At 43.5% G+C, this 28,000-nt stretch overlaps 2 protein-coding genes across 8 annotated transcripts; one reads left to right on the forward strand and one right to left on the reverse strand.

The window, feature by feature from the left end:
- The first annotated feature begins 3 nt into the window (after positions 1-3).
- On the forward strand, positions 4-12,764 carry LOC123868728 (peroxidase-like). 4 transcript variants are annotated; one of them, XM_045911299.1, is made up of 12 exons: positions 4-415; positions 1,011-1,257; positions 1,843-2,051; positions 3,033-3,212; positions 3,753-3,946; positions 8,403-8,604; positions 9,019-9,216; positions 9,532-9,715; positions 9,839-10,066; positions 10,412-10,475; positions 11,023-11,221; positions 11,906-12,764. In XM_045911299.1, the coding sequence occupies exons 1-12, from the start codon at positions 232-234 to the stop codon at positions 12,097-12,099; spliced, it is 2,283 nt and encodes a 760-aa protein (XP_045767255.1). In that variant the 5' UTR covers positions 4-231; the 3' UTR covers positions 12,100-12,764. The 4 variants fall into 4 exon arrangements, with proteins under 4 accessions (XP_045767255.1, XP_045767258.1, XP_045767256.1 ...); XM_045911303.1 differs by lacking the exons at positions 4-415; positions 1,011-1,257; positions 1,843-2,051; positions 3,033-3,212; positions 3,753-3,946 and adding an exon at positions 6,699-7,614; XM_045911302.1 differs by lacking the exons at positions 8,403-8,604; positions 9,019-9,216; positions 9,532-9,715; ... (2 more) ...; positions 11,023-11,221; positions 11,906-12,764 and adding an exon at positions 4,001-5,183 and having other exon boundaries at positions 3,753-3,847.
- Positions 11,410-28,000, reverse strand: LOC123868771 (leucine-rich melanocyte differentiation-associated protein-like). 4 transcript variants are annotated; one of them, XR_006796712.1, is made up of 8 exons: positions 27,875-28,000; positions 27,424-27,630; positions 25,896-26,000; positions 25,646-25,783; positions 20,273-20,383; positions 19,575-19,724; positions 19,049-19,354; positions 17,940-18,796 (listed from the first exon to the last, which is right to left on the reverse strand). XR_006796712.1 is itself a non-coding variant. In XM_045911380.1 (7 exons), exons 1-6 carry the CDS (start codon positions 27,447-27,449, stop codon positions 19,120-19,122), a joined length of 765 nt encoding a protein of 254 aa, XP_045767336.1. In that variant the 5' UTR covers positions 27,450-27,717; the 3' UTR covers positions 11,410-11,420; positions 19,090-19,119. The 4 variants fall into 4 exon arrangements, 1 of the variants encoding a protein (XP_045767336.1); XM_045911380.1 differs by lacking the exons at positions 17,940-18,796; positions 27,875-28,000 and adding an exon at positions 11,410-11,420 and having other exon boundaries at positions 19,090-19,354; positions 27,424-27,717; XR_006796714.1 differs by lacking the exon at positions 27,424-27,630.

Consider the following 28,000-nt stretch of genomic DNA (forward strand, 5'->3'; position numbering starts at 1 on the left):
CAAGTTCACGCGACGACACCTAGAGCATGTGACCTGAAAAATTACGCTGGATCAATTAAATATAGACAAACAATATTTTCAAAGTTTCCTACCAATTAATCCGAGTGTTTTTAAAACAAGAGTGAATTATAGGCATCTTCTAGGCAAAGCCCTTCATCTTAGACCACATCATCGCTTTCCATTAGGTGTGATTGTGGTCAAGCGTGTGCCTAAAGTGAATAAAGAAAAAGTATGGATGGAAAACGGTCAAGAAGGAACATTCTGTCAATTTCGGTGTTGTTGTATTTATTCTGTGCGTCCGTGAGCGCTTGCTTCAGCTGCGGGTGGGAGACTCTGTTCGAGGATTTGCTGTCGGATTTGTGCCCCCTCTTCTCGACCACAACCCAAACTATTAATGAACTGTTCCTCTCTTCTGGTACGTTAACACAAATTATTTTATTAATTTCTTCTTACCTTTGCTACATTTTTAGGGTGCCAATGGGACCCTATTGCTAAACCTCCGCTGTCCGTCCGTCTGTCTGTCGGCGGGCTGTATCTCATGAACCGTCCTAATACTAGAGAGTTGAAAAGTGTACATTGTGTATATCCAACAAAATTTTGACTGTTCTTAAATTTAACTCATCACCAGGTATTTTATTAATATTGTAAACGAGGCCTGTAATGTAAGATAGGCTTGCGCTTGACGACAATCATGCCTAATAATAAGTAATAATGCGGCCTAGATTGACGTTTTCCTAAAAGATACCTACCTATTCACTCTTTCGACACGAAGGTATAACTACGTAATCTACAGAACAACTCTTTCGATCTTCATAACAGAGGTTCGAGTTTTTTGTGTGATAGTTCCCCTTTGACGCCAATTAACGCGCCTACGTAATCTCTTTGTTGCTTGGAAGACATCGCCATCGCTATTCTATAATTCAACCTTCTACCTTAGTAATTAGTATTAATGTTTTCTTTTCTTGTGGTATATAAAAGTATTGCATTCATTTACAAAAGAAAACTTGCAGAAGAAGACGACCCGTTGATCACAAAAAATCTGGTTGCCGAGAGCTTCCGATGTGGCCGCGAGCTGGCGCGCGAGGCCAGGCAGCGCGCCAACAAGCTCGTCCGCAACGGCGTCAGCTTGGAGGCCTGCTCGCCCACCATGCTGCACTTCTTCACGTCCAAACTACCCAGCGAGGTTAAGAAGGCTTCTGAACTGTCCAACGAACTTCTGTCGGCGACTAAGATCCTGCAGATGAAGGTGTGCTCGAAGTAAGTTGACGTGGAAACTTCTGTTCTATTTGGTAGCCAGCTCTCGATGCAGCTAATTAAATTATTTTATGCTGCACATGCTTTCGTCAGTGTAGGACAACCCATTTTATTTTAAATATTATAAGCGGTATTCCAGGACATTATCCATGTTTTTGAAAAATATTCATTATCCTTTTATTTCTGATTTGATCACGTAGACGTGATCAAATCAGAAACAAGGAGATCCGTAGGAGAGCCACGTAACCAACATAGCTCTGAAACGGGTAGCGAAGCTGAAGTGGCAAGGTACATAAATCGAAACCCGATAGACGTTAGGGGTTTCAAGGTTCTAGAATGGCGACCTTGCACCAAAGCGAGAACATCAAACGAATCGCAGGGAGCCGTTGAATGCGCTGGTAGACGGTGCAAGACCGTAGCGTGTGGAAGGCCCTAAAAGAGACCTATATTATATAGGTACGACAATAGTGCAACGGTCGGGGTTTGAACCGCCGACCTTCCGGAATTCAGTCCTCAACCGTTGAGCTATCGAAGCTCTATAGGTTAGCGATGATGATGATGATGAAATAGTGAACAATCCATTCGCAGCTCCGACGTGACCCCAAACACGTTCCTCGCATTCCTGGAGAACAACCCGGTGCGCCCTCACGACATCTCCTGCAAGCCGGTCTCCGTGTCCTGCCTCGGCAGCAACAAGTACCGCAGCTTCGACGGCGCCTGCAACAACCTGCAGCGCCCCGCGTGGGGCAGACGCGGCGCGCCCTTCACGAGGATCACTTCGCCGAGATATGCTGACGGTAAGTTCCTTCTTCACAAAGCTCTGCTAAGTGATTCGCTAACTCAGTGTCTAACACTGAATGATAGCCACCGAGCTTGGTTGGCTCTACGTTGCTGCTTCATTGGGTGATATTAAAATATTGTTTCGTAGAAAACCTTCAATGGATTAAAAAATGAGCTCGGTGGCTATCGTTCATTGTTAGACACTGAGCGAATCACCCAAGTAAGTGGAGAAGGTCTAAAGTCGACACATGATGAAGAGACATACATGGTCTTTCGTAGAAACATGTCAAGAATATGTGAAAAATTACTGTTACACCTGGTAGGTATTATATAGGTATCTACCTAGGTGGTAGGAAGATTAACTGGACGCAATCGTCAAGTAACATTAGAATCATGAACTTCTGATCTGCTCTATTACCAGTGCTTTGGTAAAAGCGCGATAATGACTATGTAAAGCATAGCTACACTGCAGTATACTAGCTATTCTCCACACAACACACACACACATAAAGTTTTTCTTGAACCCAGCCTTGGTCGTCCTCTTCCACGTTTGCCCTCTAGACTGGGAAGTAAAACTATACGACATGGCGTCCATTACATCATAGAAGCAGTCAGTGGCTTGTGACTGATATACTCTACTAGATGATTCCCACGACTTCGTCCGCGTGGATTTAGGTTTTATAAAAATCCCGTAGAAACTCGTTGCTTTTTCGGAATAAAAAGTTGTCACATCAATTTCCGGGAGACAAGCTACTTCCGTACCTTTCATATAAATCGGTTAAACGGATGGGTCTTGAAGAATGCCGTGGGAACTCTTTTGTTTTCCAGAGTAAAAAGTAGCCCATGTCCGTCCCCGGGATATGAGCTAACTCTATACCAAAGTGGGCGGGTGGGTGGTGTAGCAGACGGACAGACAGACTTTCGCATTTATAATACTAGTACATGGATAACTTACTTGCCTGTTCAGAGCACATGCCAACCTTACGCTTCCCCACCAGGTATCTACGCGATGCCAGTAGGTCGCAGCGGACGCGCGCTGCCCAACCCGCGCGCGCTGTCGAGCCGCGTGTTCGCCGAGCAGCCGCGCGCCGGCGCCAGCCGTGTGCTGACGGCGCTCAACATGCAGTGGGGGCAGATCGTCACGCACGACATGGTGTTCCATGTTATGGAATCCACTGGTAACTTACTACATTACGCTACTTTTTATTTAATCGACTTCGCATAAAAAGTATGTAGATATGTAAGGTTCTGTAATCGACCATAACTTAAATTGCCTGAATAGATTTCGTATAAGCATAAATAGGCAAGTAGGCGATGACTGATGATATGCTGTCTAAGGTGGAGTGATCTAGCCTAGAAGGTGCCTATGTCGCCTATCCACTCTTTTTGACGGTCTTCATATTAAAAAACGGTGGCCGAGAGGGCATTTTATACATACTCTAGCAGAACGTATTAGAAACGAGGAAGCGAGTCTGTGGAATTTTGACTATGTAGGGCTGCAGACCTTTACGGTGCCTCGCGGTCCGATGGTAAAATGGCGACGGGGAACTAGGTAAATCCAATGGTTCCTTAGCACACTCTCCGCAGCAATAATAGCAAATTACAGCATTTGGAGCTTAGAATTGAGCAGCGCTTGGGCGTTAATGAGCCTTCTATCGCGACGATCCTGTAAATTCAATGCACCAAGCTGGTCCTGGTATTCAATTTCTATTTTACAGACGAGGGCGCCATACAATGCTGCCTGGGTGAGGGGCAGGACGTGCTGCCGCAGTCCATGCTCAACGACAAGTGCATCCCGATCTGCGTCGCCGAGGACGACCCGTTCTACCGGCAGCACGGCGTCAGGTGTCTCAACTTCGTGAGGAGCGTCACCGCGCCGCGGGATGACTGCAGCTTGGGGCATGCTGAGCAGGTCAGTTGGCAGTCCATGCTCAACGACAAGTGCATCCCGATCTGCGTCGCCGAGGACGACCCGTTCTACCGGCAGCACGGCGTCAGGTGTCTCAACTTCGTGAGGAGCGTCACCGCGCCGCGGGATGACTGCAGCTTGGGGCATGCTGAGCAGGTCAGTTGGCAGTCCATGCTCAACGACAAGTGCATCCCGATCTGCGTCGCCGAGGACGACCCGTTCTACCGGCAGCACGGCGTCAGGTGTCTCAACTTCGTGAGGAGCGTCACCGCGCCGCGGGATGACTGCAGCTTGGGGCATGCTGAGCAGGTCAGTTGGCAGTCCATGCTCAACGACAAGTGCATCCCGATCTGCGTCGCCGAGGACGACCCGTTCTACCGGCAGCACGGCGTCAGGTGTCTCAACTTCGTGAGGAGCGTCACCGCGCCGCGGGATGACTGCAGCTTGGGGCATGCTGAGCAGGTCAGTTGGCAGTCCATGCTCAACGACAAGTGCATCCCGATCTGCGTCGCCGAGGACGACCCGTTCTACCGGCAGCACGGCGTCAGGTGTCTCAACTTCGTGAGGAGCGTCACCGCGCCGCGGGATGACTGCAGCTTGGGGCATGCTGAGCAGGTCAGTTGGCAGTCCATGCTCAACGACAAGTGCATCCCGATCTGCGTCGCCGAGGACGACCCGTTCTACCGGCAGCACGGCGTCAGGTGTCTCAACTTCGTGAGGAGCGTCACCGCGCCGCGGGATGACTGCAGCTTGGGGCATGCTGAGCAGGTCAGTTGGCAGTCCATGCTCAACGACAAGTGCATCCCGATCTGCGTCGCCGAGGACGACCCGTTCTACCGGCAGCACGGCGTCAGGTGTCTCAACTTCGTGAGGAGCGTCACCGCGCCGCGGGATGACTGCAGCTTGGGGCATGCTGAGCAGGTCAGTTGGCAGTCCATGCTCAACGACAAGTGCATCCCGATCTGCGTCGCCGAGGACGACCCGTTCTACCGGCAGCACGGCGTCAGGTGTCTCAACTTCGTGAGGAGCGTCACCGCGCCGCGGGATGACTGCAGCTTGGGGCATGCTGAGCAGGTCAGTTGGCAGTCCATGCTCAACGACAAGTGCATCCCGATCTGCGTCGCCGAGGACGACCCGTTCTACCGGCAGCACGGCGTCAGGTGTCTCAACTTCGTGAGGAGCGTCACCGCGCCGCGGGATGACTGCAGCTTGGGGCATGCTGAGCAGGTCAGTTGGTAGTCCATGCTCAACGACAAGTGCATCCCGATCTGCGTCGCCGAGGACGACCCGTTCTACCGGCAGCACGGCGTCAGGTGTCTCAACTTCGTGAGGAGCGTCACCGCGCCGCGGGATGACTGCAGCTTGGGGCATGCTGAGCAGGTCAGTTGGCAGTCCACGCTCAACGACAAGTGCATCCCGATCTGCGTCGCCGAGGACGACCCGTTCTACCGGCAGCACGGCGTCAGGTGTCTCAACTTCGTGAGGAGCGTCACCGCGCCGCGGGATGACTGCAGCTTGGGGCATGCTGAGCAGGTCAGTTGGCAGTCCATGCTCAACGACAAGTGCATCCCGATCTGCGTCGCCGAGGACGACCCGTTCTACCGGCAGCACGGCGTCAGGTGTCTCAACTTCGTGAGGAGCGTCACCGCGCCGCGGGATGACTGCAGCTTGGGGCATGCTGAGCAGGTCAGTTTGCAGTCCATGCTCAACGACAAGTGCATCCCGATCTGCGTCGCCGAGGACGACCCGTTCTACCGGCAGCACGGCGTCAGGTGTCTCAACTTCGTGAGGAGCGTCACCGCGCCGCGGGATGACTGCAGCTTGGGGCATGCTGAGCAGGTCAGTTGGCAGTCCATGCTCAACGACAAGTGCATCCCGATCTGCGTCGCCGAGGACGACCCGTTCTACCGGCAGCACGGCGTCAGGTGTCTCAACTTCGTGAGGAGCGTCACCGCGCCGCGGGATGACTGCAGCTTGGGGCATGCTGAGCAGGTCAGTTGGCAGTCCATGCTCAACGACAAGTGCATCCCGATCTGCGTCGCCGAGGACGACCCGTTCTACCGGCAGCACGGCGTCAGGTGTCTCAACTTCGTGAGGAGCGTCACCGCGCCGCGGGATGACTGCAGCTTGGGGCATGCTGAGCAGGTCAGTTGGCAGTCCATGCTCAACGACAAGTGCATCCCGATCTGCGTCGCCGAGGACGACCCGTTCTACCGGCAGCACGGCGTCAGGTGTCTCAACTTCGTGAGGAGCGTCACCGCGCCGCGGGATGACTGCAGCTTGGGGCATGCTGAGCAGGTCAGTTGGCAGTCCATGCTCAACGACAAGTGCATCCCGATCTGCGTCGCCGAGGACGACCCGTTCTACCGGCAGCACGGCGTCAGGACTCAACTTCGTGAGGAGCGTCACCGCGCCGCGGGATGACTGCAGCTTGGGGCATGCTGAGCAGGTCAGTTGGCAGTCCATGCTCAACGACAAGTGCATCCCGATCTGCGTCGCCGAGGACGACCCGTTCTACCGGCAGCACGGCGTCAGGTGTCTCAACTTCGTGAGGAGCGTCACCGCGCCGCGGGATGACTGCAGCTTGGGGCATGCTGAGCAGGTCAGTTGGCAGTCCATGCTCAACGACAAGTGCATCCCGATCTGCGTCGCCGAGGACGACCCGTTCTACCGGCAGCACGGCGTCAGGTGTCTCAACTTCGTGAGGAGCGTCACCGCGCCGCGGGATGACTGCAGCTTGGGGCATGCTGAGCAGGTCAGTTGGCAGTCCATGCTCAACGACAAGTGCATCCCGATCTGCGTCGCCGAGGACGACCCGTTCTACCGGCAGCACGGCGTCAGGTGTCTCAACTTCGTGAGGAGCGTCACCGCGCCGCGGGATGACTGCAGCTTGGGGCATGCTGAGCAGGTCAGTTGGCAGTCCATGCTCAACGACAAGTGCATCCCGATCTGCGTCGCCGAGGACGACCCGTTCTACCGGCAGCACGGCGTCAGGACTCAACTTCGTGAGGAGCGTCACCGCGCCGCGGGATGACTGCAGCTTGGGGCATGCTGAGCAGGTCAGTTGGCAGTCCATGCTCAACGACAAGTGCATCCCGATCTGCGTCGCCGAGGACGACCCGTTCTACCGGCAGCACGGCGTCAGGTGTCTCAACTTCGTGAGGAGCGTCACCGCGCCGCGGGATGACTGCAGCTTGGGGCATGCTGAGCAGGTCAGTTGGCAGTCCATGCTCAACGACAAGTGCATCCCGATCTGCGTCGCCGAGGACGACCCGTTCTACCGGCAGCACGGCGTCAGGTGTCTCAACTTCGTGAGGAGCGTCACCGCGCCGCGGGATGACTGCAGCTTGGGGCATGCTGAGCAGGTCAGTTGGCAGTCCATGCTCAACGACAAGTGCATCCCGATCTGCGTCGCCGAGGACGACCCGTTCTACCGGCAGCACGGCGTCAGGTGTCTCAACTTCGTGAGGAGCGTCACCGCGCCGCGGGATGACTGCAGCTTGGGGCATGCTGAGCAGGTCAGTTGGCAGTCCATGCTCAACGACAAGTGCATCCCGATCTGCGTCGCCGAGGACGACCCGTTCTACCGGCAGCACGGCGTCAGGTGTCTCAACTTCGTGAGGAGCGTCACCGCGCCGCGGGATGACTGCAGCTTGGGGCATGCTGAGCAGGTCAGTTGGCAGTCCATGCTCAACGACAAGTGCATCCCGATCTGCGTCGCCGAGGACGACCCGTTCTACCGGCAGCACGGCGTCAGGTGTCTCAACTTCGTGAGGAGCGTCACCGCGCCGCGGGATGACTGCAGCTTGGGGCATGCTGAGCAAGTCAGTTTCAGGCCAGGATAGAGTACCACCCATTCCGCTGTCTCGTTATGAGATGGGGGATTATTCGTACATTGCTGAATGACTCTACGTTTTTTGAAATCAGCACTAAATAAATTTTGTAAAAAGCTCGATGCTAAGTGCTCGAAATAAATTGTTTAGTGCTAAAGAGGGAGAGAGAACTGTAAAAATGGTCAAATTCTGATCTTCAGGACACAAAGTCTATACTTGTACTGATTAAACATGACTTTCTCACAGTTAGATTACCTAGGTACTATCAGGCTGTATTAAACACTCTTAATCAGATTAATGCAATAACAAAACAAAAAAATGCGTTACTATGCTTACGAGGAATTTGCCAGACATTTACATGTATTCATCATCAGTTTTAACCGATAGACGTCCATTGCTGGACATAGCTCTCTTGTAGGGGAGTTTTGACAGCCCACAGCCCATGTTATAGGGTAAGTAGTAAGTACATAAGATTTGGTTATCCCGGCGGTTCCAACACTTGGGCATTAAAGCCCAAATGCCTCAAGCAGATGAAGTGCAACGTGTACCTATAGTACGTAGGTAGTCAACGAGTAGGTTGTCTTATGTAGAACATTTCAACATAGTATTGTCTTGTTTATTTACAGATGAATACAGTGTCAAGTTTTCTCGATGGATCAATACTTTACGGCTCCGATCCGAAACTCGCGTCGAAGCTTCGGAGCAAATGTGGTGGCAGGTTGAAGGAAGAGACCAGGAGACACTGCAAAGGAGGTTTCCTGCCTTCGGTTGATGATAAGTTGGCTGTTTGCGATCTGAGGAATTTGTCGGAGCCGTGTTATTTAGCTGGTAAGCCTTGCTTCTAATATTTAGAAGAGAAAATAATCTATCTATATTATATATAAATAGGATGATGACGTTGTCTTAGCGTGTCTTATAAACCCTAATATTTTTTTAGATAGATAAGATGTTAGCTACCTAGGTACTTCTTCATTGATATGTGATGTATGCATGTATGTATGTATATTATTGCATCACTAAACACAAATGACAGGTAACTAATACCAAATACCAAACCATACCTACCATGAAATACCAAAGTGATCATTTGGATCATAAGACCTCGTTGAGTAATAGCGTATTAGCATTATGAGTAGTCTAACGAGTCTATCTCCTTACGAAGCTGAGCGACCTCTGCCTGTCATTGTTATGCTCTCTTCTTATGCTTATATTCTGCGTTTAATGATCTGTCGGCATGTTCAGGTGATACCAGAATCAACCAGACGCCGACGCTGGCCGCGCTGCACACGCTGCTGCTGCGGGAGCACAACCGCGTGGCGGACGTGCTCGCCGACCTCAACCCGCTGTGGAGCGACGAGAAGCTGTTCCAGGAGGCCAGGCGGGTCGTCGTCGCGGAGATCCAGCACATCACTTACCAGGAGTGGCTGCCGTTGAACTTCGGTAAGATTCATGTCAGTGTTGCCTAACGGTGCCTACTCCTATCCGAGATTGCCAATAATTATAGAGGCTTATTTTCTGATTTCATTCACTGTTGCCTTAAACGATAATTTGGGCGCATGCTAGGCCAAGATTCTTCCTGGTTTTTCTCGGTAGGAAGGGCATTTCAAACCAGTACCTAGTCGTTTTATTTGACGATTCGAAAGCAATTTGTAAAATTTTTGTGGAATAAAACTTTTCTATTTTATATTGAACCACTAATCCGCGAAATTAATGATAATGGAGCAGCAAAAACCTCTCGCTTCTTGAAACTTCCAGGTGAAAGCTACCTCCGCTACTACCGCATCTCCCCGTCATCGCTGTACAGCCGCGACTACAACGACGAAGTGAACCCGGGAGTCATCAACAGCTTCGGCGCGGCCGCCTTCCGCTTCCTGCACACCGTCGTACCGGACACCATCATGCTGTGTCCCGCGAGTTGCCAGGCTGCCTACTTGCACAAGTGAGTCACATCACTCTGTGAACTTCCGCTGTTGAACATAGCCAGAGTGCACTAGAGTGAGGGAACTCTCGGTTTGATCCTGAATCGACGACATGACTGTCAAAGCACAAAATGTCCTTACAGGTTGAGCGACCACTATTTCAACCCGAGTCTGATGGAAGCCACTCCAGAGTCGTTCGACGACCTCATCCGCGGAATCATCACCCATCGGTCAGCCGAAGTGGACCCGCACTGCACCGCCGAGATCACCAACTTGCTGTTCAAGTCTCGCAACAAGTGGGGGTTGGACCTCATCGCTATGGACATCCAGAGAGGGAGGGACCATGGCATTGCTTCTTACAACGACTACAGGTGGGTACCTATTTGGTAAACTAGGTACCTCGAAGGTTTGGTAAACTTGACCTCGAAGTCAGCAGTATCTACCATACTGCTGACTTCGAGGTCAAGTTCAAATCGATTCTTTGTTCAAGATCCATACCTACCCCTTCCTTGTTTGCTAATGCTCCGTTCTTTTCTTCGGGGCATTAAGAGCGAACGAGGGGTAAGTATGAACTTGTAGCCCAGATTACTCAATCATCAGTCACCTCAATCCATTGGCCAAGGACTAAGCGCGGGTCTCCGCTCAGAATGAGAACGGTTTAGTCAGAGTTCTGCACCACGTTGGCTAATAAATTAATGTATTCTAATATTTTACAGGGAAATCTGTGGTTTACAAAGGGCAACAACTTTTCAGGATCTTGCTAGTGAAATATCTCAAGATGTAAGTATTTCTTTCAACCATAGAATAAAAAGGATATAATTGCAAGCCTATGTACCTACCTACCTAGTTGAAAAACAAAAACTAAGTTTATGCATGTACAGGGTGTACCAGTTGTAGAAACTTTGGCAATTCAAAAGTACTTGTAAAAATATAATTGAATAAAAATATTTTGAATTTTAACTAGAACGCTAGCAAAAACGAAGACCGGTGATGGTAGGTACTGATAAGATACCATAAAAAAACTACGAATTAAAAAAAAATCCTGAATTTTTAAAAGTCAACAATGTATTGCAAATAAAACATCTGACGCTAGAGGTCAACGAACGTTTCGTAAATAGGTCACTCGAAGCCAATGCCTCGTCGTAGGTGGGGCATTGACCCGAGTTTTGCACGCTATACAATGCTGGTTTGAAAATTACCAAATCACTAAAACTACTTATAAGACAAATGGTTATTGGCATTGGACTGTGTTAAGGTAGTATAGGTAAATAGAATTTTTTATTGTTTTGCTAGCGTTCTGGTTACACTTTGATGTTATTTTTTCCAGCGCATAGCCGCTCTAGGCCAGCTGTACGAGTCGGTGGACGACATCGACCTGTTCGTGGGCGGCGCGCTGGAGCGCCCAGTGCCGGGTTCGATCCTGGGCCACACCTTCCAGTGCATCGTGGCCGAGCAGTTCTACCGCACGCGCGTCGGCGACCGCTTCTTCTATGATAACAGCGAGATGGCGCACTCTTTTACACCCGGTGAGATTAAGATTATAAATCTATAAAAAAAACTTTTTTGCACTTAAGGGTTCCGTATCCGAACTCCGAAGGGCGCCCCGGGTGCCGAGACTACTAAGCTCCGCTGTCCGTCCGTAACCGTAATAGGTACCATAACCGTTAGGTAGTGCCGAAATTTTCACAGAATATGCAGGTATTTTTATTGCAGCTATAACAAAAACTTTTTTTTTCCTCTCTCGTCTGGCTTTACAAAGATTAGCCAATGTCAAGTTTGTAGTTATTTGTAACAAGTTAGTTAAACTATACAAGTATGGACCCCGCCTGTGCCGGCGCTCGCCGACACACGCACGGCACCCTAAGAGCGCTTTCCAGTCAGTTTTAACAAAAAAACACTCCAAAAAGGCAGAGCACGCCCGCCAGCTAACACCAACACAGACGAAGTCCAACAAAAACTTATCTATTACTATTAATAAAAAATTTAAAATGGCCGCCCTGAAAATTAAAAAACGGTACTCACACTTGACCATTTTTTTTAAGTTATCAGGGCTGTCAACTGATAGACGTCCACTGCTGGACGTAGGTCTCTTGCAGGGAATTTCACACATCACGGTCTATGCCACCTGGATCCTTTCGACTCAAATTGCGATTTGCGATTAACTTCAATATTTGTCTAGCTGTTTGAACCATACAAACTTCTGTTCTCAGATCAACTGAAGGAGCTAAAGAAGGCGTCGATGGCGCGCCTCATCTGCGACAACACGGGTGTCAAGCACGTGCAGCGGCGAGCCTTCGAGGTGGAGAGTGGTCACAACCCCAAGTACAGCTGCGACGACTACCACGCCATCCCCTGCGTCGACCTCACCGCGTGGAAGCGGCCCAAGTTCGAGCTGTACGACTGATAGCCGCGAGTCTGCAGATGCTCAGGAACGCGTGGAGTCTTAAGAAGAATCCGGAACATCACGATCTTTTTTTCCGCTCGTAAAAATGCTGTTACACATCCCGCGCAAAAGCGGGTATGTGGCATACCATCTACAGCATATCCATTATCCATCTAAGAAACCCAGCGGTACCGTCCGCGGCAGGTATGAGGAGTCTCAGGATCCCGGGTATCCTATACGACTGAGACAAACCGACGTTGAACCGGCACTGGAATATCACGACCTAGTTCCTCCTTCCCCATTCTACCACAGAACAGCGAGAAACCGTAAACGTTGGCATCCTTATGTGGTCGACATTCAGTGTCGGATGAAACGTTTTGCTCAACGTTTATAATAAATTACCAACCACTGAGGTGCAGGTCGTATCAGAAATGTCCCTGCTCCGCCCACGTCCAAGAATCGGTGAGAGTTTGAGATTGCAATGTGTCCTATAAAAAGTCAAGTATAACGGAGCTAGTCTCCAGGTGGTGCACTTCAATCGTGACATATTTGTGTGTAACTATAGCTGTTTTATTCAATCTCTACAAGATCAATGGTTGTTTTTTGTATATGATAATGATAGACAGTAAATTTTTCAAGTAATTTATTGAATAATTTTGTAAATAACAATAAATTGTATACTTTTTTTGGGTAAGGTCTGACGAAATCACAAACACAATCTTTATGATAAATTATTACACTTTTATTTCATATTTAAATTTATTAACTTTTACATTTGTGTCAAATAAATGTTGTTCCTCTTACGTTAGTATATTTTTTGAATGTCGTCGTTTTAAAACCACTCTTACAGGTAACCTCTCCACGTTTATTAGCCACTCCCCTTTTTATCTTATCGTTATCGGCCAATCCAAATTGTACAATGAATAAACTTAGTGACTAATATACAAATCATCAAGCTCGTTTCACAAATCATCTAAGTAATAAAGATGTTTTCATCTTATATATTGATTACAAATATTATCCTTTATTATGCTACAATTCATCAACTAAAAACTATAAGAATTTTATATACAGTACGTTTATCGATCAGATGTTGAACAACTTCAGCCAATCAATGACGCCTTCTAATATGATGTTATGATTTGAGTGGCGCCAACTATGTTTTATAGATAATTAATATGGGCCAAGCTTACAGCTCGGCCATCCTGTTTTAAGCGAGTCTCATCGCTTTTAAAAAAAAATTAAAACTTAAGTAACATGTAAACTTCACAACCAAAATGACAAAGACTTAGTTCAACAAAAAAAAAATTAAGATAGTAATTAATTAAATTAATATTCTTGCTAACTTAACTAGAAGGAATATACAGTTTTATTGATACATTGGTATTGATTATGATTGCAACTTAATTTTAGAGCACTCGCAGCACCCCTTTCCATCCGATATAATTAGAAAATAGCAGATAAACTCAATTCAATTCCAAACTATTTACCCTCGCAACTTTACCTGCCAGTCTACAGTAGCACTCAAATTTAGCCTTTAATCTAAAATTCATTTTTCTGTTCTCTTCCGCTAATATTAAAATAAAAAGATGCAGACACTCTAAATTTATAAATAATTTTTCAAAAATCATAAAGATATCAAAAATTGCGAGACCAGTAGCAACTAAAGGAGGCCTCAATTTAATCAAAGAAGGTAGGTATATGCATAAAGTCCGAAGCATCAATTATAACTCACAAGCCAATATTTTACAGGAACACTCAATAGAGATTTGGGGATGAGCATGTAAAACTAATTACTAAAAACTACTTTAAAGGGTTTCAAGTATCTCAAAATAAATTGTTAAAAGTTCTGTTCCAACTAGACTCTCCTTCCCACTAAAGAATTATATAAGAAAACTGATGAACTATATTATATAAGTCAATTATACAAATTCAAAATATGTCTATTTGTTAGGAAAATACTATTAAAGTCCGTACATACACGCATCACTTTAAAGCTAAATCTCATAAATATGGTACACAAAACGAACATACCTATTATGCTACAATTACATAAAGCTAGGACTAATTATGGTATGTAAACTACCTAGCTCTACTACATAATGTACTTGCCGAAACTCATACTGGAGGAAAAATCTTTTACAAAGTTTAAAGTTTAATCAAACAGTGTCAAACACCATAGATATCTTAGCTAGATGTAGGTATAGTTTGTTAACGAATATAACGTGTTTTGACTTTTTATATTATTGTATAGTCACCATACCTTTAAAGATTATGTTTTCTTCTATATTTATATTTAGAATCGGGAGCGATTCTTAATATGAATATGTGTAAGTGAACTTCTTGTCCTTTTGATAAAATAAACTCTCTAAACTTAAAGTTAATCGCCGCCAGTTCTCGATTTAAATCACAAAACATTTTCATACACTTTCAACGCAATAGTTTTACGCACATATTTTCTTCTTCCCTTCTTATTGGAAAATCGCGGATTCCGAGCCTTGGCGCGTCTCTCTTCTACCGGGATACATATGTGATTGTCCTTATTTCCCTCCAGATCCAAATTTTTAATGACCCTTATCCTAGGGTTCTTTCCCTCCAGATCCAAATTTTTAATGACCCTTATCCTAGGGTCTACCTCCTTCCTCCTATAGGACTTTTTGTCCATAGCCCGTAACCTCGGGGCTTTCCTTCCTTGGGACTTTGTGTCCCTGACCCATACCTAGTTTTGGGTCTTTCTTTTCCTCATTTATTCATTTCCAACATCCTTGGATCCTGCAAACATAAAACACTTTGAGTAGACCGTTCATTTAATTTTGTTTCATAAGCATCCATCATAATACAATCCGACCTAAGAGAAGTAATTTTACTTGGTAACCTAGAAAACCTATTATCATTATTATAATTTAGTTTTCTTCAGTTCCGTACCCCTCGAAGGGTGCCTACGAGACCCTATTTTCTAAACCTCTGCTCTCCGTCCGTCTGTCCGTCTGCACGTGCGTCACGGCCTGAACCGTGAACGGCGTATCGTGAACCGTGATAGTTAGAGAGTTGAAAGGAACGTGATTACGGATGTATGAAAATCCTATGCCTGGTTGCTTCCAATTCAAACTTTTTCTTTTAATGCAGATTACGCTTCCCATATTTCTTACAATTACCTTTTTTTTTTTTTTTTTTTTTTTTTTTTTTTCCTAGCAAAATCCACATTCTGAAGTACTAATGGACAATGTTAAACAAACGCCAGGGTACAGTAGTTGCGTCACTTGTGCCTCTTAACCATATAATATCTATATGCAAAAAGAATCTTTGATTTATAATTTCACATGATACTTATATATTTTATTTTAGCCATAATATGCACCATATGGCGTACTTTGTCGTTTCGAGTAACATAAGCAGAACTACCAAATTCGACCCTGGGAACGACACAGTCGCGACTCGCCGCCGAATGATACCTATTAGTTTATCATTAATTCCTTTTCATAGAGAAAAGCGATATCAACATAATAGCAGGAAAAAAAATGAAATAAATATTCCGTTCGATACATCTCTATTCTCTACGACATCAAGATCTCTATCACAAGCTGATCGATCATAAAGATTAGAAGAAAGTAGGTACCTTATACATTATTTTATATGTTAACCGTAATGACCCGCATCTGTTCGATTTTCCTTTATTCGTTTCGTAAAAGATTCGTCCTCGTACGTCCATCATCATCATCATCGTCATCTACATCGTCATCATCATAAGGTCACTGTTGAACATAAACCTTCCCTAGTAAGCACCACACGTACTGTCCTCAGCCTTCCTCATTCAACCCCTGGTTCCTATTGATACAAACCACTAAACCCCCCCCCCATCAAATGTGTACCTATCTACATCCATCCATCATACCCAAATGCCGTGCTGGTTGATGTGATGAGCGACAAAGTGTTAACCTCTTCAATACCTCATGGAACTGTAGGAATAGCCATGGAAGACCTCCAAACCGAACGTTGATATTTTGTGTAAGTGGTCCCACGAGTCAAAAAAAAATATTCTTGTCCATAAAGGAACAAGCCACGATATAGATTCTTCTATCGGAACTTAAATATTCCAATCACTGCATGTATTCCAACTAATCAGTTTGCTACTGTATATTTGAAGTTGATAATAAATAAAAATGTTAGCTTAATTAAATTCCTATGATAATTCGATTTTTGGTGCATCAACCAGCTTCACCTATTATGTAAAATTAAATATATATATTTTTTTTAAATTACCGGCTGTACATTTTAAACTAACCTAATCAAAATATACTTTCTTACTAATAACTTAATCTTAAAACTTTTCCAGAGGATCCTTCCGCCTCAAATTAACTCAATGATAAAAATGAACAGGAAACTTTAAATGTTGTAAAATCCAGCCAATGCTTCGTACCTTGCCTTATTAATCCAATAGGTACTTCTTTGGATTTTGTCAAAACAAAATACTTTTACTTGTTGAGTGTATAATAAATAAATAATGTAATAAATCAATTAACTGTTAAAGCTAATAACTTTTACAGAAAGCGAACCTCATGATATCTCTTATGAGTTTTAAGCGTAAAATTACCACGCCGAAAACAAAACATGAGCTGACAGTATTCTTATTTGATATACATAATCCAGTAATACTATATCTATCTACATAATTCGTAAATATGTATGTATAGTTTGTAAGTTACTATTTCACTTTATGCTGTTTCAATGCTTTAAGTTATTATTTTTATCTTTGTCTCATTTTTTTAGTTTAGCCTCATTCGTTTCTTTCATTTGTTCAACTCTTTATATCTACATGCTACCTCTCTACTCTGTACAATTTATATGTACAGATACATACATCGACTTATATCTATCACATACCTACAGAATATTATGCATTGTGAACTAAAACTAATTAAATTATTAGGTAGGTACGTTAAAACTTCATATTTCTATTTACATAATAGATATTTTCTAAAACTAATCTATACTAATAAATAAAATTGGAGTGTCTGTCTGTAATTTCGAAATAACTACCTCATATTAAGCTCATATGGTTATTTGAACGATACCAACACTGAATCACACGTATTTAAAATTTTTGTCTGTCTGTCTGTCTGTCTGTCTGTTTGAAAAGGCTAATCTTCGGAACGGCTGGACCGATTTTGACGGGGTTTTCACAGACAAGTAGAGGATTGATCAGGGAGTAGCATAGGCTACTTTTTTAACCGACTTTCAAAAAGGGAGTTGTGTTTTTCTTCCTATGTACACCGAAATCTCCGAGATTTCTGAACCGATTTGCGTAATTTTTTTTTTAATCGATAGAAGAACTTTGTGACAACTTTCCCACGGGATTTCAGACCCTAAATCCACGCAGGCGAAGCTGCGGGCATCAGCTAGTCCTATAATATAGTGTAAAGTAGTTGTCATGTATTTTGTAAGGGTCGATAAGATAGTGCCCTATTACGAAATAGCAATGCAATCATTGCGATAATCGCTTTGCTCATGATTGGCTAACGCTCTAATGTTTAGCGAGAGCACCATAAATTCAGCCAATAACAACAATTACGTAAAACACCCGATCTTATGAGCATCATAAATGAATTACAATAAAGGCACAAAAATTTTAGGCAAAAAGCACAACCGCAAAAATAACTCAATATATATATCTCAGTATACATAGAGGTAAACATTCTTAAAAATAAGTAAAATAACATTCAATAGGACGCCATCGTAAGACCACATAATCGTAAATTCGTGAATTATATACAGGTACCACTTTTATAAGTTGCGCAGTATATTTATATCTGCGCAGAAATCTTATTTCTGAAGGGCGCGAAAATATCTCCGTACGCTATTCGTTGTTGCCTACGCACCATGTTTTGTACGCACGAGTCATGAGCGAGACAGCACGAGTCCTTGGTGTTCTTGTGTTTAAAATCTTAACGTCAAGCAATAAGGTCTGTATTTCATTGGTATACATTCGGTTTTAGTCGGTTGCGCTTTTCTACGCCAAAAGAATTTTGGCGATATGACTTATAAAAGTGGTAGTACTGTAAGTTAAGATTAAAAACAAACTTATATAATAATTATGATAAAAAATATTTACACAAAAGTATTTTAGTAAAGTGGACGTCATAATATTAGAGGAAGATAATATTTTCATCTTATACCTAGTTGAACCTAAACTCTATAGCTTTTAGTTCTAGACAAGAAACAGATGGGATCTAGACCCGTTTTTGATTATTACAGTATTAAAATCTTTTGCGTGATTATGGGAAATTATCTAGAAAGTTATCTAATATCTAGAAATCTATGAAGACTATGGGCAATTGGCCTGCAGAGACCAGTTACTTTCTTTTGAATACATTATGCAGTTAGTATTTGCAGTCTAAATGCACGCGCTTGCATAGATGCTTTAAATGTTGAAATCACATGCACTTTCCTAGATTTCTATTAGCCTAGAAAGGCCAAATTTTTTGAGCTAATTTTTCTTGATTTAGGCCCTAACTTGTACCATAACATCATTTAATAATGGGGAGTGTTGATTAACATGGCTAATATTTAAAAAAAAAGATGATATTGACCATCAAGTTATTAGCAAATGCTGCAACTCACATTGAAAACTTCTTGTTTGGAATGGGGTTTTTTGGAAGTCAAGAGTGTATAGTAGTACATAGAAGTCTTTGCATAACACTATTAATTTATAAACGACTAGCTGACGCCCGCGACTTCGTCCGCGTGGATTTAGGTTTTTTTGAAATCCCGTGGGAACTCTTTGGTTTTCCGGGATAAAAAGTAGCCTATGTGCTAATCCAGGATATTATCTATCTCCATTCTGAATTTCAGCCAAATCCGTCCAGTAGTTTTTGCGTGAAGGAGTAACAAACATACACACACACACACACACACACACACACACACACACACACACACACACACACACACACACACACACACACACACACACTATACTATACTTTAGTGATTAGCATTTGAGCATGATATGACACATATTCATTGTCACATTTTCACCAACTTTTAAATGAGCAAGTTTCTTCCCTGGGGTTTATCCTTGCTCCAGAAAGAGGTAAGTTTGTTCTGCACCGAGTTCCAAGTGACGGAGGCCCCCAGCAGCGCGAGGCCCCCGGGGGCCGGCCGCAGCCTCTCCAGTAAAGGCCTCCTGTATAGCCTCTGGGCCTCAGCCCTCTGGTCGTCTGTCACTTTCCTGTCGTCCAGATGGTTTAGGGAAGGGAACTGGGAGATGACAAATAGCCTGAAAATTCAAAATATATTTCTTGTAGACCAATGTTTGACTCTTATGAAAAGAAAAAGGGCTCTAACTGGTTCGGAAAACAAATTCTACTGAGAAGAGCTGATAAAAAAACTCAGCAGATAACATCAATAGTAACATAGGGTCTTAAACTCGGGATACAACTCCTTCAGCTTGCCCACCCAGGGGTACAGGGATGCTATCCTACAGAGGATCAACTGACCTGTACTGCAAATAATCGTAGAATGTGCCGCCGTTGAAATAACTGGGAGCCGCAGGGTTGCCCATGAGGGACAGCAGGCGCAGCTCGGGGCACGACTCCTTCAGCTTGCCCACCCAGGGGTACAGCGATGCTATCTTACAACGGTTGAGCCTGACCAGGAGAAACAACTCATGAATGGTATAGGAATGTATAAGTGACAAACAAAGATACATTCATTTTTGTACACCTGTATAGATCATCACCATCATCATTACTAACCAATAGACATCCACTGCTGGATATAGGACTCTTGTAGGGACTTCCACACGCCACAGACTTGCACCATCTGAATCCAGCCACTGCTTGCAACTCTTTTGGTGTTGCTTGTCCTAATAGTGGGGGGTCATCCAATGCTGCGCATTCAAGTGCGAGGTCACCATTCTAGCATGTGGAGACCCCAACGTCTGACGGTTTTTTGAACTATGTGCTCTACCCATAGCCACTTCAGCTTTGCAACTCCCTTAACTATGTTAGTTGCTGTGGTTTCTATTATATTCTATTATAGATCTCCTTATTTCAGATTGGATCAAGTAGAGAAACTCCAAGCATACTCTCTCACTATTGCCCGTTAAGTGAGCTTGAGTTTTCCTATGAGTATTTACAAAGATATAAAGATTCATCTGGAAATAGTCTTGGATGGATTTTGTGTAAATACTTACCATAACAGTTGTAGTCTAGGCATGGGTGGCAGGAAGCAGTTTTCTGTGATGGGGTTGTCATCTGCTATGAGAGAAGTCAGGTGCTTGAAGTGTACCAATACATCCAGGTTTCTGTAACAAGCAGAAACAGATCAAGAGCGCACACGAAGGGTTGCGTAGGTACATCCTACAAGAAATAATACTTTTTGTTTTTTTTTGTGCTTTTTTTAAAATAACTAATTGGGCTAGAGCTTGACTGCAATCACACCAAGCAGGAGATGATGCAGCCTAAGGTGGAGCGCGCCTGACCAGAAGGTGCCTATATTCACTCTTCTTTTAAAGGTACCAATATTATAGCCAAAGATATTATAACTGAAGCCGGAAGGGCTTTCCATATTCTAGCAGTGTATATTCGAAACGAGAACGCAAATCGCTTCATACGAGTCTGTGGTATTTCAACTATTTAGTGATGCAGACCTTGGCTATGCCTAGTGGTTCAATAGTAAAATGGCGCGGGGGAAATAGGTAACCACAAATTAACGGTTTTTGGATTTGGCTCTTTACTTATGTGCTATATGGCCTATAAAACTGAGGACATTGCAACTTGCCAAATTTCATGACTGGTCCCTATAGGTTTAGATTCTTTAGATGGGTGTTGATGAGGCAGCCAGACAACAAAGTGAACCCTAAAAACTCACATTTCTACATATTTTCATATAATTTAATGTCACATTTAAATGTCATTCAGTCTACCTGTTTACTGCATAGTTAAAGAAACTAAACCAGTTTTTACTGGAACAAGAATTACAAATAAACTTGATAGCTTGCAGAACAAGTTTACAAAAATGTTTCAACTTTTTATTTACATAAATTAAATAAAATAATATAGAAAATCTTCAAATAAATGGGTGAAAGTGATTAAGTATCTCTAATTCTACTTTTACTCTTGAATAAAAATTCATAGTTACCATATAAATCTTAAGTTTCCAACTTTAAATAATAGATAGATCAATACAGTATTTATCCCATTTCAACCCATCACTGGCTCACTACTGATCATATGTTTTCTTTCAGAATTTGAAGGGTTTTAGCCATAGTTCACCACACTGGCCAAGTGCAGGTTGGCAGATTTAACACCCCCTTTGAGAACATTATGGAGTACTCTCAAGCATGCAGGTTTCCTCATGATGTTTCATTTTACCATTTAAGTTCCTTTAAGAATATTATGGATAACTCTCACTGGGACTTCCAAGCGCTTTTCCCCATATTTTCCTTCACTGTTAAGGCAAGAGATATTTAAGTGCTTAAAACACACAACAGTTATAAGGTGCATGCTCAAAATCCAATTCCAGACTCTTCAAATAGGTGGCAGGTCTTAATTACTGAGGTGATGCGACCTCCGCACTGTACCTCCATAGACAACTGTCATCTACTGTCAAATGAATCAACTGTTTCAGTTAAATAAAACCAATATTTTCCTTGGTTTCTCGTTTTATTATGCCACAATTTATTTAACTGAAAATGCCTGACGAAAAACTAGGCAAGCCTTCGCTGTTAAGATATCTGCGACCCGATAAGTTTGACATCGAGCCTGATGTCGCGGACTCCGATACAAAATGGCTACATTGGAAATCGACATTTGAAAGCTTCTTAGCCACATCGATGTTCTTAGCAGAAGAGATTACCGAAGATGTACCGGACTCCCTTAAGCTTAAGATCCTAGTTAACCACTTATCGGCATCGATTTATAAGCATATCAAAACATGCTCCACTTATAAAGATTCGATGAAAGTTCTAGAAGACATCTATGTCAAACCGAAAAATACTATTCTAGCTCGACACATTCTCTTCAATCGTAAGCAACGAGCCGACGAAACGATCCCTGACTATGTTAGAGCTCTCCGACTTTCTGCGAAAGATTGTAAATTCGAAGACGTCAAAGCCCAAGAGCATGAAGACCAAGCAGTTCGTAGTGCTCTCATATCCGGCTTACTATCACGAAGGATTCGCGAGCGGTTACTAGAAAACTCTAAACTCACTCTCTCAGAAGCACTTAATCAAGCCGTAGCTCTGGAAACGGCAGAGAAGGATGCAGTTACTATTGGTATTAGCTCTTCGCAACTTACCGCCATATCGCAAGGTATTTCACGGGTAAAGGAATCCGAAAATCTAGTGGCGGCTCTATCGTCACGAGCTTTTCAAGCCGCCCCGAACACGCCACCTCCGGCTAAACCCTGCTTCTTTTGCGGCGGGAGTCTTCATCCAAGGTTCAGATGTCCAGCCAACAAAGCCACTTGCAAAAAGTGCTCAAAGAAAGGACACTTCGCAAGCGTCTGTAGATCGGGCAATTTTAACTTGAACTCCACGACAGTTGAAGATCCTACAACCCCTAACAACGACCAATTCTACAGTGGAGCTATTTCTGCTGCCTCTCCTTCGAGCCTTAGGAGTGCGACAATTCCAATCATGGTCAACGAATACAAGGCTGATGCTCTCGTCGATACAGGAAGTTCGGTCAGCTTTATTAATGGTAAAGTTGCTCGTATAATGAAACTACGCAAAAAAACCCTGCCAGCAGACAGTCAATCTCGCTTCTCTCAATCAAGTTTCCTTTGTTGAAGGTGTCTGCTTTGCTACTATTACGATGAATAAGCATACTTATAAACAAACACCTCTTCTAGTTGTCGACAACCTCTGTGCCGACGTCATCATCGGCCATGACTTGCTCAAACATCACTCGAGCATTCATTTCAATCTTGGTGGGCCTGGCGAACCTTTAGAGATATGCAACGTGTTACAAGCTTCGGTGCCACCAGCCTCCGTATTTACAAATCTGTCGCCAAACATTCGACCGATCGTCGTGAGAAGCCGGCGCTACAGCAAGGAAGATGAGGACTTTATAAAAGAAGAAGTGTCTAAATTACTTGAAGACGGGGTCGTTGAAACAAGCATTTCCCCCTGGAGAGCTCAAGTCCTCGTAGCGGGAGGAGGAGTTCATCGAAAACGACTTGTCATTGATTACTCCATGACAATAAACAAATTCACCGAACTGGATGCCTTCCCCTTGCCAAGCATAGAATCAGTCGTGAACAACGTATCACGATTTAAAGTGTTCAGTCAAATCGACTTAAAGAGCGCATATCATCAAATACCCATCTTAGGAAATGAAAAGATATATACAGCTTTCGAAGCATGCGGCAAATTGTACCAGTTTACACGCATTCCATTTGGCGTGACTAATGGCGTTGCAGCTTTTCAACGAACTTTGGACTTCATCATAACAGAAGAGAAATTAGAAGGAACGTTCGCCTACCAAGACGATGTAACCGTCTGCGGCAAAGATCAAAGGGATCATGACCACAATCTAAAACGTTTTTTAGACGCCGCTAATAAATTTCATTTAACTCTAAACGAACAGAAGAGTGTTTTCAATAAGACTAAAACCAACTTGCTTGGATATACTGTTGAAAATAACACAATCAGTCCTGACCTGGAAAGACTAAAACCTCTTCTAGAGCTTCCCGCTCCAACTAAAACTAGTGAACTAAAACGAGTCCTAGGGATGCTTGCTCATTACGCTAAATGGATCGCGCGTTTCTCCGAAAAAATAAAGCCACTTACATGCGTGACTACGTTCCCGTTGCCACCTGATGCGCTCAAGTGCTTTGAAGAACTCAAGCAAGATATTAAGGCAGCCGCTCTAGTAGCCACTAACGACAATGAAATGTTTACAGTCGAAACAGACGCTTCGGAATTCGCGCTAGGGGCTACGCTGACTCAACATGGAAGACCAGTTGCTTTTTTCTCTCGGACATTGAATAACTCGGAATGCAAACAATCCTCAATCGAAAAAGAGGCTTGTGCGATAATAGAGAGCCTAAAGAAATGGAGACACTACCTGATTGGTAGACATTTTCTTCTTATAACAGACCAACAATCGGTAGCCTTCATGTTCAATCAAAATCATAACAGTAAAATAAAAAATGAGAAGATCCAACGATGGCGATTAGAACTGTCTTGCTTCAAATACGATATAATTTATAGACCAGGCACTGAAAACGCTGCTGCGGACGCTCTATCTCGCGTATGCGCCTACATGAATATGAACAAGTTGAAAGAACTACATAACGCACTCTGCCACCCGGGAGTAACTAGAATGTATCACTGGGTAAGATCTAAAAATTTGCCCTACTCAGCTAATGATGTCAAGGAGATGACCGCTTCGTGCCCTACCTGCGCCGAAATAAAACCGAGGTTTCTTAAGGTCAAGGGTCAATTGATAAAAGCTACGTCGCCGTTTGAACGGATCAACATAGATTTTAAAGGACCACTGCCTTCTGAAACAGCCAACAAGTACATACTTACGATTATTGATGAGTACAGTCGGTTTCCTTTTGCTTACGCATGTAAGGATATGACCTCAGCCACCGTCATTACTTGCCTGAAAGATCTTTTTCTGACATTTGGCCAACCTCTCTACATTCATAGTGATAGAGGGTCGTCATTCATGTCCGAAGAGTTCAAATCATTTCTACGGCAGTCAAACATAGCCTCGTCCAGAACTACGCCCTATAACCCCCAGGGTAATGGCCAAGTAGAACGACTTAACGGAACGCTCTGGCGAACTATTCAACTCAGCCTTCGGTCAAAGGGATTATCGGTGGAAAATTGGGAAGTAGTACTGAAGGACGCATTGCATTGTGTCCGCTCTCTCCTATGTACGGCAACGAACGCTACTCCGCACGAAAAACTTTTCACATACCCTAGAAGATCCCCGAACGGAGATTCACTGCCATCTTGGCTCACGCCGGGACCGATCCTCGTTAAGAAGAACATCCGCTCTTCAAAAACGGACCCTCTTGTCGAGGAAGCCGAGCTTCTAGAGACCAATCCCTACTACTCTCTCATAAGACGGGATAATGGAGAAACCTCAACGGTATCAAACCGTCAATTGGCTCCTTTCCCCAGTTCTACTGATGATAGCAGAGACGATAACTTTGAAACGGCCTCCGAAGGCGATAGCCTCACGTTTCCATCTGAAAATAACTCCACACCTAGTTACATCTGAAAATATCGCTCCTTCGTCATCGCCTCGTCTAGAAGAGCCGTCAACGTCCTCGCCAGTTCTTCGGACTGGACTTCCCAGGAGATCTAATAGGACGCGAAAATTATACCCACCTACCTGGCGGACTTTGTGGTTGATGGGAGTGAGAGTGAAAACTGAACCGGGGGAGAATGAGGTGATGCGACCTCCGCACTGTACCTCCATAGACAACTGTCATCTACTGTCAAATGAATCAACTGTTTCAGTTAAATAAAACCAATATTTTCCTTGGTTTCTCGTTTTATTATGCCACAATTACTAAACTATTAATATGGCAATACAGTACTTACGTAATTTTATTATGGCTGATGTCCAGATATTTGATGTGGTCTGCAAACCTCTCTACAATGGTCCTGGGCAGCTCGTACAGCCGCTCATATGCCAGGGTCAGCTTCGTTGGCTCCTCCTCACCTGCATCGTGCACTGATCTACAAAGTTTATGGAACATGAATATTTTTTCCTAGGTGAAGATTACTTTTACACACTAGCGCCTGGCAGACTATGATGGTAGTGTTCACAAGTCAGGATGAATGCACTTACTGTATCAAGTCTGGTGGTATCACGCTTAGCGACATCGCGGTGACCGAGTCCACCAGCACCTCGCTCGTCACATCAATTATCGCTATCACTCCTTCTTCGTCCTCACTAGACCAGAAAATTGTTTGTTAAAGGTAGATAGGTATAACCATCGATGTATATGGATTAGCCTTTCCCATACAATTCCGTCCGCAAAAATACGCTTGAATCTTACGTCATCGTCATTGACAAAGTCAAGAGACTTTTGAAAATTCTCTTGACTTTTTGAGCGCGTTTTTTATCTTCGAAGGGCCCATCCATATACATCGATGGGTATAACATATGTAGCTTAACACAGACCATACAATATGCACTTACGCGATAAAGTTAGTTGTACTTCCAAAGAAAATTAACTTTTTATAAGATTTATCTCTTTCCTTGAGCAAATGGAAATATAATTACTAAACATGTACTAAGCAAACAAATAACAATAACAATAACATAATATAATTTATTATTATTATTATATCACAAAAATCTACAGTCAAAAATGTGTCAAACTTTTATTGACATTTGAGTTTTGACATGTCACCACAGAATATTTATTTTTTCGTTCTTTCTGTATTATCAGGCTGTATTTTGTATAATTATTTTGACAATCTAAAATGCTTTGTATAATTGATAAAACACGTTTTTATATTATAACTAGCTGATGCCCGCGACTTCGTTCGCGTGGATGTAGGTTTTTTAAAATTCCCGTGGGAGCTCTTTGATTTTCCGGGATAAAATTTAGCCTATGTGCTAATCCAGGGTATAATCTATCTCCATTCTAAATTTCAGCCCAATCCGTCCAGTAGTTTTTGCGTGAAGGAGTAACAAACATACACACACGCACACACACACACACACACACATACAAACTTTCTCCTATAAAATATTAGTGTGATTTCAATCTTTGGTTTACCAAAGATTGAAATCACACTAAATAGGCTTATAGTTTTTACTTAAATCTTTTTATATTCCCAAACACCATTTTGTGTGATATAATTCTTTCAGGTAGTTATATTCTTTGGGTAACTTTTCCCACAGTGGGTGCCCTAAAGGTTTTCCGTCTTTATGTTTATAATATAACTACCTAACTACCGTAAAATTACTTACATTATTTATTTTTGAATTTTCATGCCCTGGTTCGTTTTCAATCGCCTCAGAAAAATAAATAGAGTAAACGTTATCTTACAATCTTCCACCGGGCTACTGACTGTGGCTACTGAGGATCCCACAACCAACGGAAATATTCATTGAGGAATATTACGTTTAAAAAATATTCTTCTATCGTTGGGTGGTAGAAGACTCGTCAAAGACGTGTACACTACAGTGTGACAGTAAAAATAACTAATACCTAATCTGTGGTAAAAACCGCTTACCCGAGATTAGATTTTCAATACTTTTTCTCCGAGAAGAAAAGTATTCGGTAAAACTTAAGAAACATTCGGTAACTAACAATGCATTTTAAAATGTCCGATAAAACATTAAAAAAGATTTAATTACTCACCATCTTGTGGATTCATCTAAAGACATTTTTTTTAAATATTATCAAAGTAATAATAATTTATTTGTTCTCACATTCAATGTAACGTGAATCATGTTTGATAATAGCACAAGCACAATGATACCACATGAGTTATCAATTTAGGCTTCAGCTACTATGAGACATGAATAGATAAGAAGTTATTTACGTTTCCGATTGTACTTTAGTGACCTGTAACTTGTGACTAGTTAGTTATTATTCATTAAGTTTTGTGATTCAGATTAACTATATACTGACAATTATATTAAGCGGCTGGCGGGAAGTGGCTGGATGGGAAGGCTGAGGACCGGGTGTGGTGGCGCTCTTTAGGGAAGGCCTATGTCCAGCAGTGGACCTCCACAGGCTGATGATGATGATGATGATGATATACTGACAAATAAAAATGAAGCTTTGAAAAATATTATTGCACTTTCACCTAGCTATTTTTGCTTGCAAAGTATATTTTAACGAGTTATCATCCAGAAAAAGGTTTTAACGAGTTTTGATAACGCTAATTTTATCATCTAGTTTTTGAACGACTAGCTGCAATCTCCAACACATC

The sequence above is a fragment of the Maniola jurtina genome, chromosome 10 (genome assembly GCF_905333055.1).
Source record: "Maniola jurtina chromosome 10, ilManJurt1.1, whole genome shotgun sequence".
Classification (NCBI taxonomy): Eukaryota; Metazoa; Arthropoda; class Insecta; order Lepidoptera; family Nymphalidae; genus Maniola; species Maniola jurtina.

Excerpts from the sequence above, each read along its gene's own strand:
- LOC123868728 (XM_045911299.1), top strand. The coding sequence starts at position 232 with ATGGATGGAAAACGGTCAAGAAGGAACATTCTGTCAATTTCGGTGTTG. Across the intron at positions 3,213-3,752 it reads CCATGTTATGGAATCCACTG|ACGAGGGCGCCATACAATGC; the intron begins GTAACTTACTAC and ends TCTATTTTACAG. Across the intron at positions 11,222-11,905 it reads GGCGCACTCTTTTACACCCG|ATCAACTGAAGGAGCTAAAG; the intron begins GTGAGATTAAGA and ends TTCTGTTCTCAG.
- LOC123868771 (XM_045911380.1), bottom strand. The coding sequence starts at position 27,449 with ATGTCTTTAGATGAATCCACAAGATG. Across the intron at positions 26,001-27,423 it reads TTAGATGAATCCACAAGATG|TGAGGACGAAGAAGGAGTGA; the intron begins GTGAGTAATTAA and ends TTTCTGGTCTAG. Across the intron at positions 20,384-25,645 it reads ATCAGCCATAATAAAATTAC|AAACCTGGATGTATTGGTAC; the intron begins GTAAGTACTGTA and ends TGCTTGTTACAG.